This window comes from Aspergillus fumigatus, chromosome 5, assembly GCF_000002655.1.
Source record: "Aspergillus fumigatus Af293 chromosome 5, whole genome shotgun sequence".
Lineage (NCBI taxonomy): Eukaryota > Fungi > Ascomycota > Eurotiomycetes > Eurotiales > Aspergillaceae > Aspergillus > Aspergillus fumigatus.
The window spans coordinates 645,255-658,102 of record NC_007198.1 but is presented as its reverse complement, the minus strand read 5'-3'; the positions used below and the strand labels follow the sequence as shown (position 1 = coordinate 658,102).

At 51.8% G+C, this 12,848-nt stretch overlaps 5 protein-coding genes across 5 annotated transcripts; 1 reads left to right on the top strand and 4 right to left on the bottom strand.

Annotated features, from left to right (window-relative positions):
* Window positions 1-163: 163 nt before the first annotated feature.
* On the bottom strand, window positions 164-2,175 carry AFUA_5G02540 (uncharacterized protein; the record flags this gene model as incomplete). Its single annotated transcript, XM_742995.2, has 2 exons — window positions 1,228-2,175; window positions 164-1,164 (listed from the first exon to the last, which is right to left on the bottom strand). The coding sequence occupies exons 1-2, from the start codon at window positions 1,340-1,342 to the stop codon at window positions 164-166; spliced, it is 1,116 nt and encodes a 371-aa protein (XP_748088.1). The 5' UTR covers window positions 1,343-2,175.
* A 983-nt stretch (window positions 2,176-3,158) lies between these two features.
* On the bottom strand, window positions 3,159-5,014 carry AFUA_5G02530 (ribokinase). The gene is made up of 2 exons (XM_742996.2): window positions 4,945-5,014; window positions 3,159-4,892 (listed from the first exon to the last, which is right to left on the bottom strand). Exon 2 carries the CDS (start codon window positions 4,781-4,783, stop codon window positions 3,614-3,616), a length of 1,170 nt encoding a protein of 389 aa, XP_748089.2. The 5' UTR covers window positions 4,784-4,892; window positions 4,945-5,014; the 3' UTR covers window positions 3,159-3,613.
* A 161-nt stretch (window positions 5,015-5,175) lies between these two features.
* Window positions 5,176-7,843, bottom strand: AFUA_5G02520 (MCM DNA helicase complex subunit MCM5). Its single transcript, XM_742997.2, has 4 exons — window positions 7,598-7,843; window positions 7,419-7,545; window positions 5,962-7,361; window positions 5,176-5,901 (listed from the first exon to the last, which is right to left on the bottom strand). Exons 1-4 carry the CDS (start codon window positions 7,732-7,734, stop codon window positions 5,409-5,411), a joined length of 2,157 nt encoding a protein of 718 aa, XP_748090.1. The 5' UTR covers window positions 7,735-7,843; the 3' UTR covers window positions 5,176-5,408.
* Window positions 7,844-8,009: 166 nt separating this feature from the next.
* AFUA_5G02510 (vacuolar protein sorting-associated protein 54) lies at window positions 8,010-11,659 on the top strand (the record flags this gene model as incomplete). The annotated part of the gene is made up of 3 exons (XM_742998.2): window positions 8,010-8,504; window positions 8,564-11,414; window positions 11,464-11,659. The coding sequence occupies exons 1-3, from the start codon at window positions 8,276-8,278 to the stop codon at window positions 11,657-11,659; spliced, it is 3,276 nt and encodes a 1,091-aa protein (XP_748091.1). The 5' UTR covers window positions 8,010-8,275.
* Window positions 11,660-12,020: 361 nt separating this feature from the next.
* AFUA_5G02500 (uncharacterized protein) lies at window positions 12,021-12,673 on the bottom strand (the record flags this gene model as incomplete). The annotated part of the gene is made up of 3 exons (XM_077804728.1): window positions 12,434-12,673; window positions 12,257-12,380; window positions 12,021-12,182 (listed from the first exon to the last, which is right to left on the bottom strand). The coding sequence occupies exons 1-3, from the start codon at window positions 12,619-12,621 to the stop codon at window positions 12,021-12,023; spliced, it is 474 nt and encodes a 157-aa protein (XP_077660866.1). The 5' UTR covers window positions 12,622-12,673.
* Window positions 12,674-12,848: the final 175 nt, after the last annotated feature.

The following is a 12,848-nucleotide window of genomic DNA, read 5'->3' as shown; positions in this document are numbered from 1 at the left end:
AAAGACAAGAAATGACTAGATCAAAAGAGGGCAAGAGAGGGTATCCAAGTTCGAAAAAATTCCAGAAACAGGAACCATTTTTCAACGCCATGCAAATGTGTCCAACCCGCTAGTTCAAACGCCGGTGCCATCCAGAACAGTATTGACATGACAAACGATTACTTCAAACATTAATTGATTTGGCCGTTGATGAGGAGAGCTCATCGCTGGGGTTGCTCTCTGTCGCTTTCTCTGATTCATCTGCAGTGCTCTCGCTCTCCCAAATTTCAATTTCTGCCTCAGATTTCGTAGACGCGGTAGCCTTGACAGGTTGAGTAGCTGCAAGGATCGAGGATATGGATGATACACTTGACAACTTTGTCCGACTGGGATGCGTAGGGTTGCGTGGCAGGGGAGGCAGGGGGGTCTTTATTTCCGAGGCGGTCTCATCCTCGTCGTAAATCACGGCATATGAAAAGGCATGGCAATCTTCGCCATAATAGTCTGCGGCATTGAGTTCACCGAGCGGAGAGCGAGGCTCATCCGCCATCTCAGTTTTTCTTAAGACAGAAGTCTCTCGCTCTCGTGTCTGAGACAGGTCAATTTCCAACTCAGACGGGGGAATGTTCTCCTTGCCGCGACTTGAGAATTCTGCCTTGCCCTCGTCATCGCTGATATCCAGCACGCAGGTGGAGTGCTGCATCATGTTGGTCATTTCTTCCTGCTCCGAGTCCACGTGGATCTCAAAAGACCAGGACGCTGGAGTCTTGGGAGCGGTTTGATTCTTGGGCTGCGCATTGCCCAGTACTGTCGCGATGGAGAAAGGCCGGGATATGCTCTTTCTGCCCGTAGGTTCTGGCCGGCTCTTGCTAATGGCAGAGCGGCGAGCGAATGCTTTGCAGGATTTGCCCCGAGGCGAACGGCCAGCAGGCTTCAGAGCTGGCGTGGATTTAGGTTTCTGGAGAGGTGCCTTGAAGGTAGAGGAAGGCATGGGGGAAGCCATATTCGATGTCACGACGGTCACAGCCATACGCGAGGTCTTCAATGGCTGGGGAGAACATTTGCTGGGATCGTGGTCTTCTTCATCGCAGCCGCGCTTTCGCTTTGTTGACATGTTTAGGGCAGCCGGGTCGATATTCTCCGCATCGACCTCAACCAACGGCCGCCTTTTGGCAGGGGACGCACCTGACGTGAAGCAGAGCGTTAGAGGGACGATACATGTGTGGCCAAGGGCTGAGAAAGTCATACCGTTCTGCTGGTTCTTGATGTTCATTTTTGTCTCAAGCAAGGAGCGCATACGTGGTGCATCGAGGCTGGCAAAGGGTTGCCGCATGGTGGTAGGGGTCATCGTAAGGGCGGCCATACTTGAGACGGATGCTGAAACGAACTCGCACCCGTTGAAGATCTTGCTGTCAAAGCAAGAAATGATCTCTTGTTGAAACTAACCAGGTTCTATTATTATTAACAGCCGAATGCGACCGAGGAAGTAGGACGGAGCTGTGGCTGCCTGGATTTGTTTTGATTTCGCGCAAGTGGGGTCCGCAAGGGATTGGCGGTCTAGGCTGATGATCCCGCGGCTGATGGGACGGAGTAGTGGGAGATAGATGACAGAGAGATCTATCGATCACAGAGGAAGTAAGCGATGATTGGAGCAGGATTGAGTGTGGCTGCGACGGAGATAGTACGGCACGGTCTGTTGAATGTATAATATGGTACAACCTGATACTGCTGTGGATGTACAGGACGGGAGGGACGGGAGAAGACCGTGGTGGTGAGGATGTGAGGATGTGAGGATGTGAGGATCAGTAGGATAAAAAGAAATTAGCGCTCAAGAACGAGGCAGACGAGGCAATGCACAGAAGATATATGGTCGGTTAGGAAGTATGGAAGATGCAGCAGAAAAGAAGAGGAGGCAAGGGCAGTAGACAGGGCAAATTGCCAAATTCCTGTCGATGGTGGAGGGCAGGAATTTAATCAGATTGACAGGTACGATGCAGTGAAGGGATGCTTCAACCGCAAAGAATGAATGAAGTAGTAAGACGATGATCAGACATAGGAATCATCTCCATGCCTGGAGGAGGGACGAGGGATGCAGCGAAGTATTTGAGGCGTGTCTGATGGACCTCCTCCACTCCACACTTGGACCGTGATCGTGATGGAGCGCGTCATGTTCGTGTTGGATGGATATCCTTCAAGTGCTTTGAGGTGGAGGCTCCTACGACTAGACTAAGGCAGATTACAAGCTATGCAAGGCGCGCACCTTGGATTATCAATTATTGTATCAGCAGCTCTATTGGACTCTTGAGGATCCCACGACTCCAGACAATCCAATTACCTCCTTTCCAGAGGAGCTTCCCCTCCCTTCCTCTCACCATCTGCTGAATACATAGATGAACCGGGGGTGTCGACGTGCAGCAAGTCGCGTCAACTCGTGTCTCTTACTGTTCTTCATTCATCATGGTTCAACCCTTGACTGTTGTCTTTGATCATCTGCAGAATAGATCCCAATCGCCTGTATCCTGGTGTTGACCCGTGATAACAGGACTCCTCCGTAGAAGACTGTCGAGTCAACATACTGGTAGATCATCAGTATGAATTATTCTGAGTTATTTTCAGGGTAGTTAGCAATGATATGCAAGATAGACTACTACCACTACTTCCTCTTCCTCCTCGGAGGTGGGAGGACGTGATTTCCATCCCTTCGACGCGTCCCACTGACCAGATACCAAAAGAATTAGTCCTCAGCTTCAACTTCCAAGAACCAGCAAAGTTAGATCCCAATGTGTCTAGCACGTCGCGTCTTACTCTCGCGCACTGTCATCCTCCGTTTCAGCCCCTTCCTTGAGCAATGCTTGCATCCATGGCCATGATTCGGCGTCCTGTAACTCTTAGTTTTCCACTCTGTAAATGACTGCTTGTCGCAGAACCAGGTGTCCGTGCATGCATCAGGTTAGAATAGAGGCAGACTGTATCCAGATCGCAGCAGAAGCCGCATCTGACTCGGTCGAGAATTTGTGCTGATTTGTCAATGACACGGTCAATCTAAGAGACCTAAAATTAAAGTCGAATCATTGATGGTTCTCAGCGAGTGGTTCCCTGCGCGACGAGAGACAACATGAAACAGACAACACATCCCCAGCGGCTGCGTCGAGACTATCGTGATTTGTTTAAAGCATCATGGAGGCGCTAGGACGGTCTGTCTGTCTATTGCGCGAGTCTTACCTCTCACAGGTAGTTGAGCTGAAAAGAGTAGTGTCTTACGCGCTGGCGATTGCGAATTGCCGCCTTTCAATTGATCTATGCTTGGACTTACGGTTGAACGTAGTGTAGGCTTAGAGGCAAGCAACTCGTGCTGCTGCACTGAAGAATGAATGCTCTGGTTGCTCAGCTGGTCAGCTGGTCATTCCACAGCCCATCTCATTCCATTTCCCGTGTCTACTCGAGTTCCCAGGAATAGTATTCTTAATGCCCGCCACTGATCTTCGTTTCGATGATCTGCGTGCTGTCGCCTGGTCTTATAGTTTATAATCATTTGCCCCATTCTTGAGTGTTCTCGTGAAATGGCGTGGTATGTATACATGCCACGGTGAATTGTCCAGTTATAAAGCTGCCGTTCACCGCATACCGAGTATCGTCATATCTCATCCGCCCAAGGAATGCTGTCCATTGCGCCCTGGCGCTCGACGCATCGTGCTGCGGCGCGGGTCGCCAGACCCATCGCCTTGTCCATGACCTCTTGATACCGATATGCCTTCTCCTCTGCGGCCACGTCTTGTCCGGCTTTGCCATCCGCTTGTCGCGACTCGCGCCAGCGTGCCACTTCCACGGCATATGCACCAACAAAAGTATCCCCGGCCGCCGTGGTATCCAGCACCTTGCTGACTTTCGCGGCCGGAATCTGCTTCGTAAACCGATTGACTCCATCCGCAGGACCAGACGTCCCCGCGTCCGTCGCACTATACCAAACACCCTTGGACCCCAGCGTGATGAGCACATACGTCACACCCAGCTGGTGGAAATACCGCGCAACCTTCTCGTTTCTGCTCTCCTTCTCCACACCGGGAACAACCTGGAGCAAGTGCTCCTCAGACGGGCTCATTAGCTCCGCCTCCGTCTCGTTCATAATGAGATGGTCAACGGCAGTGTACACATCCTCAGGCAAACCACCCGGCGGCGCCGGCGCAGGGTTATATATGACATCCGGACCAGCCTCGATTCCCTTCTTCCCCTGCGCTCGATCATTCGCCTTCCACACCCTAATATCCCGCAGAATGCCCACCACCGTGTCAACGGGGATCTCTCCCTGCATGACAATCACATCCGGCAACGGAGCCGCAAGCCCCATCCCCAGCACGTCTTCCGTCGCCCGCATCCCTGTGTAATTTGCCCCTGGCGAGAACAGAATCCGGTTCTCCCCGCCCGCCGACGAGTCTACGATGATCACCGCGACCCCTGTATACGCATCCTCCACCACCTGCACGCGCGACGTGTCCACACCCGACTTCTCCAGCGTGGGTTTCAGCAGCGCCTGGAAGTGGCCGTCCAGCGCGCCTACGGCGCCGACCATCTCGACTTTGACATTGTGCTCAGTGTGACGCTGGCTCTCGGGCGTGTTGGAGGCCGAGGGCGCAGTTGGTTTCCGCCGCGACAACCGCCCGCATGCGACGGCCTGGTTGGCGCCTTTTCCGCCAGCGCTGGTGAAATATGAGGATGAGGTGATTGTCTCGCCTGCTTCCGGGAAGCGGGGGGTTACGGAGACCATGTCAGCGTTTAGGGAGCCGATGACTCGGATCGTAGGTGCCATGGTTGTAGTTGCAATCGATTATAAGGAAGGACTAGAGAGGTCTGTATGTTGTATCTGTCGTAGCCTCACAGGTGGAAATGCGGGGTGAGTATTGTCCAGATCCGTGGGTCTTGGAGACGGTCAATTCAACATGTAGAGATTGATGAGAAGAGGATACTTACATTACAGGTATTATATCAATATAGATTGTGTCTGATGAAAACGTCGCAGTCTTGAAGAATGTATGGAGGACGGAGTACTCTGCAGAATCATGGAGGCATCAACTCCGTCATCGACTGGTTGCCGCGGTGGGGCCCTTTGCGAGGCTCCCCCACTTGGGTCACTCTCAAGATCAACAACTCGCAGCCGCTCAATGAAGGATTACTGTAGCAGGATAATTGTGTGTTAGGCTACAAAGTACTAATCTCGTTCAATCATGGCGGGATATATTGTTCTAGCTAGTCATTTAAAATCCATACGCCGAAAGAACATCATGCGCCGTACACCGTTTTTAAACCCCTCATGCCCAAGTACCGCAATGTCAAAATGTACTCCTTCCCCTCATTTAATACATAACCCTTGATGTGAAGTGAATTAGAGGATATACGCAATTGGATGGCCGCGTCCTCGCAACACGTCCAACTTTTTAAACACCATGCCGATAGACCTGTGATCCACCAGAGCGGATTTGGATCGTATCGCGTCTCTGGAGAATCACCAATGCTCTGTTGAGAGCTTGCTCTGTGTAGCCTCTGCCATCGACAAATTCTCGTCTCAGAGTGGCCAAACTCGTACTCCAGCCAATGGGGAGACGGCGCTTCAGCTCATCCTCGATCTTGCTGACCTCCTCCATTAGCTCTTTACTGCCCTGGCCTTCACCCTGTGTGATTGCATCCATTGTGGAAGCCAAGAAGAGGCGGATGGCTTCGTCAACATGCGCCTCGGTGGCAATCGGTGACAAGCTTAACTTGGCCAAGGACTCGGTGATACGAACAATGGCTTCCAACTGACGCACGGTGATGGGAATGGAGGAACGGGTGTTGGCATCCATCTCTGCTCGATGGACTTGCTTCCGGATGGATACAAAGTGCGAGGAAAGCTTCTCGGCAGCTTCAGGTGAAAGACGCGGGGCACACCGGCTAGGTTTACTTGTTAGCTTGATTTTTTGGGGGGTGAAAATATGCGGTTAAAGGACCTACCTTCGGCAGTAGCTGATGTAGCGCTTCATCTTCTCCAAGGGAATCTCGGCCTCGACTTGTTCCTCAATGCCCCTACCACCCATATGAACACCCATCACGTGGCGGGCAATGTTCTCGTCACGATTGCGGTCATGGTCGTCGCGAACGATGAAGATCATATCAAAACGTGACAGAATAGTTGTTTGAAAGTCAATGTTCTCTCCAGGAGTCTTCAGGTCATCGTACCGACCAAAGATAGGGTTGGCAGCGGCCAACACCGATGTTCGCGAATTAAGAATGGTCGTAATACCGGCTTTTGCAATCGAGATTGTTTGCTGCTCCATAGCTTCGTGGATGGCAACTCGGTCTTCGTCCCGCATCTTATCGAACTCATCGATACAGACAACCCCTCCGTCAGCAAGCACCATAGCACCACCTTCCAGATAGAATTCGCGCGTCTGCGGGTCTCTCTGTACTGATGCGGTCAAACCAGCCGCTGACGAACCTTTGCCGGATGTGTAGATAGCGATAGGGGATACTTTTTCAGTAAACTTCAGCAATTGCGACTTGGCAGTACCCGGGTCACCAAGGAGCAACACGTTGATGTCTCCACGAAGCTTCATCCCGTCGGGTAGGATCTTCTTGGAACCGCCCATCAGAAGGCACACGATTGCCTTTTTGATGTCCAGATTACCCCAAATAGAGGGGGCAATACTCCTGGCGAGAGCTTCATACAGATCCTCCCGGCGACTAAGCTCCAGAAACTCCTGTTCCTCTTCTTCGGTGAAGATGGCGTTGCCTTTTGCCGTATGATCCAGATCGGTACTGATGCCAACCGCCCGCAGATATGGGTTGCGAATAGCCACAGCTCCATCTTTCTTGCCTCCCTTGGAATAAATAGAAAAAATACCCATCACTGTGCATCGAGACCCAGGCACAACTCGGTTGGCAAGGTATCGATCGGCCGAGATAAGAACGTGCCTGGGAAGCTCACCCACCGGCACCTGGTCGGGCGCTTCCTGAAGTTTGAGAACTTGCTGATCAACGAACTGGCATTTCTCGTGGGCGATCACGTAAGGGTCGAGGGGGCATTGCTCGCCGGGCTCTTCGCCCGGTAGCTTTTGACGACCGCATCGTCGGGGAAGCGTTAAACCGGAGAAACCGCCTTCTACGCGGATGTTTTCGCTATGGTCGCAGCCCTTGCACCGAATGTGGACAACGGTGGCCTTGGATGATATTGTAGACGCGCCAATCACAATCCCAGGAATACGAACAAGGTGGGAGATGTTTGTAGCATTCAGGTCCCGGATGGAGATGTGTGATGCAGATGAGTGAAGTAAGAGCTGGTGGGATGGAAGGACGATATCTCTCTGGGAGGGATAGACAATTCGCTGAGTGCATTGTTGGAGAGCTGCCTCGAACTAGAGAGGCGTACGATCGTTAGAGTCAGCCACTGCGAGTCGGAAGACAATACTCACAAGGGGGATAATATCGGCAGGTTCAGTTGTGAGCTTGTGAGCAAGCTCCTCGTTGTACGATATTAAATGGGCAATATCAATGTCACAGAAGTATTGCTTCACGAGAACATTCTGCCGCAGTTGATCACTGTAAATTCGGTTAGTTTTTACAAGATTTGGATGTCCATCTGGCAAAATACCGGTAAATAAATGCGTTGTCAAGTTGGAACTCCAATACAAACTCGCGCAATCTTGCTTGGATTTGTGTGCGCGACTCCTCTGCGCCATCTGTGCTGGGAGCAAGAACACTCAGAGTATAGGGAGTACGTCTGTCCATATTGAAGACAGCGATAGAGGCTAATGGGCAAGGGGAAGATTGCGAAGTTGATGGAGCACCTCTCTATCAAGGAGAGGATTACCGACAACTTTTGCACTGCTGAAACACGAACTGCGACGCGACGCGTCCAACCACGCGTTAATTGATTTTTGCCTCAGGCAGACACAGGCTTTCAACTTGAGCTCTGTGGCGGTGCCGGGATAATATTCACCCGATACCCAAAACAGGCCCAGCTGCCGCGGCCTTGGGGCCTGGCACCTTACCCGATCAGGATACGCTGTCATGTACCCAAAGAATGAAGCCCCGTATCATTGCTTGCTGGTATCTGGGCAACGTTGCGGTCTGATTTCCTTGTGTTTTGTTCGAAGTTCCTCCGTACTCTCTCTCCTTTACCAGGCCGACTGTGCAGCTGGGATATTATTGGTAGAAACGGCTGCTCTGTCACTTCTGGAACGATTCGAACAGCTGTCCCCGTGTCATGTTAAGTTAGTGTCGCTCTCCAACTCCTGGCCGCCGGAGTCGGTCATTAGGCTTGTACGCAATGTCATCTATGAGTCCACGCAAATCGATCGATAGCTTGGCCTCGGGTACATCCACGCCTTCGCTTTCTCAATTTTCGCTCAGTCAGATCGAATCCCCCCGCGCTCCGCCTCAAAAGTACCCTTTGCGGAGAGGGTCAACTGCCAGCTCCATAGCTAGTATTGCTAGCATTGGAGGAGTGCTTGATTCATCGCAACACCATGGTTCAATTGCGGAGTCGGGACAAAATGGTGCGGCGTCTCTAATTTCTCTCGTGGTTGTTCTAATCACTAATCAATGCGCCGTGTAGCAATTTCCACCCTTCTTCAGCCCCCGATCGTCCGTACAGGTCTTGTTCCACATACCGCCGTAGCGTCCACCGGGTACAAGCCGCCCAGCACACGAGACATCCCTCCAGTCACATTGACAAATATTCCCCATGTTGACTCCAAAGCCTTTCAACCGTACCTGTCGCAGGTTGGGTCACTATACGAGGTGTTTCAGCAGGCAAAGGAGTCTACAACTGATCAGGATGCTCAAGCAGCTCGGGATGGTAAGACTGCTTCGAGATCGGATGAACTTGGCTCCCTGATGCCCCTTCCTGCGGAGAGACGAGCATCCGTGCTGTCGGCGAGTTCTAGAGCAACATCGCCTTTCGACCCACGGGGCAGAAGGCGGTCATCTGCTCGAGGCCGTGGCCAGGGCATCACCCCACTGTCCGTAATTCCGCCGGTCTATTTTGAGGATGACTTTCATCTTGAAAATCCTCGGACTTTCGACGTGGTATCTGAGAAGTCAGAAGTTGTGAGACCGCAAAAGCTACCAGGAAAGGACGGCCAAGGCACCAATGAATCGGCCGCTGAAACCGCCATCACCGGGAGAAAGGCGCTTGCCACAAATGCAATCCTCCAAGAAAAACTCTCGTGGTACATGGACACTGTCGAGGTCCATCTCATATCCTCCATCTCGAGTGCGTCTAAATCCTTTTTTACCGCTCTGGGCTCCCTGCGAGAGCTACATTCAGAGGCAGCCGATTCGGTCAAAAGGATACAAATTCTACGAAAAGATCTTCAGAAGATTGACCGTGAGATGGCGTTGGGTGGCTTGAAAATTGTCAATCTGCGACGTCGCAGGGAGAATGTGCGAATGCTTGCGGACGCGGTGTCCCAGCTGCGAGATGCGGTTCAGTCAGTTGCGCGATGCGAGGAATTAGTTGAGAACGGGCAAATCGAGGAAGCCGCAGACAGTCTTGAAGAAGTAGAACGATTGATGGCTGGGGAGCAATCCACCAATAGCGACGAGGATGGTGCATCTCGAGACCGATCTAGGAAGCCGGTCGACTTGCGGAGACTCAAGGCCCTTGAAGGCGCTTCAGATGACCTTGCGCAGCTGAGGTACCGGATAGGCATGGGATACGAAAACCGGTTCTTGAACGATCTACTTGGGGACTTGCGCAAGCACATTGAGAATGTGCCTTCGGATGTGACACTACAACGCTGGGGCTCCTCATTCCAACGACAACGCGGAGCGCAGCGCTCGGGTGCCTCTGCATCTCCAGCTTATATGAAATTTGACGAAGACATGAGATCCCGGCTCCATACGAATCTGATTGGACTCGCCCGTGCGCAATACACGACACCAGCAGCGACGTCGTTCAAGACAGCAGTCCTCCGGGAGATGAAGGGGCTAATCCGCAAACATATGCCTAGCTCCAGCGACGATGACAATGAGTCGGTGGTGTCAGTCTCTACGCACCGGTCCCAACAACGTAGCCAACAAGAGAAATCATCGATACTAGCGCGCAACCTGCGCGCTCTAGACGCGGAGGATGCCTACAATATGCTTACTCGAGTCTATACCGGCATCAGCGAGTCATTGCGGAGACTTAGCGTTCAGGTCAAAGTACTTCTTGACATCGCCAGTGGGCTTGAGAATCCCGCGGCTGCTGGCCTCTGTTCGCCCCCTCGAAGTCCTGAACCCCAGAATATGACCAACCCTACGGGTTCTCGGCAGCCAGCGACAATTCAAGCGCAGGACGAAATCTTGCAGGTTCTAGACATGTCCAGCCTTCTTGGACAGGCTGTTGACATTGCTCAGTCACAAATCACGAAGGTATTGAAGGTCCGGTCGGAACAGACATCTCAATTGCCCAAGGAGGAGTTTCTCCGGTATTTCACACTGAATCGACTTTTTGCCGACGAATGCGAGGCTATTTCTGGGAGAAGCGGCACGGCCCTGAAGACTGTTGTCAGCAACCAGATCCGCGACTACATTAACAGATTCGGGGAGAACCAACGGCACCGTCTCGTCGACGTGATGGACTCTGACCGATGGGACGCGCGCGATTTTGGGGAAACTGAGACTGCCATTCTCAGCAAAATCCTTGAGGCAAGCACCAAGGACGTTGAAGCCTGGTTAGCTGCCTCTAGGATCTGGTCGCCACAGGAGGAGCAGACCGAGAAGGCGAGACGCGATTCTGCCGCCACCAATGGCACAGGCAAGGACAGGGTGCGCAGTGCTGTGATTGACGAGCAGAAATATATCCTTCCCGAATGCGCTGTGGCGATGATGAAGAGCATCGAGGAGTTTCAGTTTCTTATGGCCAATATTCCCAGTATGATCCAGGATATCGCCCCTGGTCTGTTGGAGTCATTGAAGTTCTTCAATTCTCGATCTTCGCAGCTCATTCTTGGTGCTGGAGCCACCAGGAGCGCGGGTTTGAAAAATATTACGACAAAACACCTCGCTCTTTCCTCACAGGCCCTGAGCTTCATTATCGCCTTAGTACCTTATATAAGGGAATTCGTGCGACGGCATGCCCCGTCGAGCCCCCTGATGGGCGAATTCGACAAAGTCAAGCGGCTGTACCAGGAACATCAGTCTGGAATTCATGAGAAACTCGTCGATATAATGAGCGGCCGGTCTTCTGTGCACGTCAACGCAATGAAGAAGATTGACTGGGACGCGGCGGCGGGAAATAACGTCAACCCGTACATGGAGACCTTAACGAAAGAAACAGGCACACTGCACCGTGTCCTGAGCAAGCATCTGCCAGAGACGACAGTCATGATGATCATGGACCCCGTGTTTCGAAACTATCGCGATCAATGGACCCGAGCTTTTGAAGAGGCCACTGTCCACACAGAAGCTGGTAAACAGAGGTACGGCTCTCTGCCAACTTCAAGTTTGAACTGTACTAATCATCCTCAGGATGCAACGGGATGCGGAACATTTCCAGAACAAGCTGAGCAAGATCGACGGCTTCGGAGACTTGGGACAGCGTCTGCTTGAGTTGATCCAGGGCAAGAGTACCTCATCGCCGGACGAGAAGCCAGCACCATCAACCGAGTCGCCGAAGGAATCGCCCAGGGAGGCCAGTGAAGAGAGCTCGAGAAATTCCTCTTGACGGATTGACGCATGGCATGACATGGTAACTCCTAGTGTCTGGCAGCACTGCCAATCATCCCACATGTTCATAATATTAATAGGGAGGTGCTACAGTGTTAAGACTTGTATATATGTGATGCTACCATACCATACTCTCACTACATCTCCATATACATCATGATTTCATACCTTTTTTTCATTTCCTCACTGTATTGTATACTTTACAGTTGAATCATAACGAAGCCCTCGCTTCAATGAATGTAACACCATATAGACCAGAATCCAAACGCACCGCGCAGACCCAGACCTGTACCAAACTCCAGCAAAACCCGCATGCCGGCTTACCCAGATCTAAACACACGCTTGTATTATCGATAGACTCACGCCTTATGCGCACCAAGACCCTTGTTCTCGCCTAGGGTACGAGGCTCATGACCGCCCTTGCCGCTCGAGTGGCCGGGGGCACCGCCGCCGCTGTGCATGCCGCCCGCAGGGACATCGGGGAGATCAGCTGTGCGGTTGACGCGATCGAGGTGGTCGTTCTGTTGTTCGTCAGTATCATACTCAATATCAATACATCGTGCTTAGGGTGCTGCAGGTGGTTGGCGGGACATACAGCAGAGTTGGTGCCATGGACCTTTGTCTCGCCGGCCTCGATGGCGTTGTCGGACTGGGGGATGCCGTTATCGTATTCTGCTCCGCGAGGCATGATTTCGTTGTCTTTCTGGAGGTATGTAGGTCTGAAACGCGTTAGCTAGCTGGATTCATTAAGCGGTTGTGTAGAGATCCGTACGGGATGGATTGGTGTGAGGATCGGTAATTTAGGGAGTTGTAGCTTGTTCTTCTATGAATTGAATCGGAGTCGATAGTACTTGTACCAGCAGCAAAGGGAATTCCGGGCTCTATATAGCTCTCTCTGAGCTCGATGGAACCGATGTCGTAGATATTCTTGGTCGTAGTGGAAGACGACGGTGACAGCATAATGAGGTCATTGTGGACAGTGGACGAAAACCAATGACTTCATCTGTCCAGGAGAGGTACGACGACAACAAGATGAATTAGCCATTGACAGCGGTTTTGAAGGGTTCTATTACGATATCTGAGATATATTTGGCAGATTAAGATGTAAGATTTGGCAATTGGATACGCGAGTTGCATGGAACTATGACTTGGATTATATTCTTGTGTCGATGTACCTGATCCTTCAG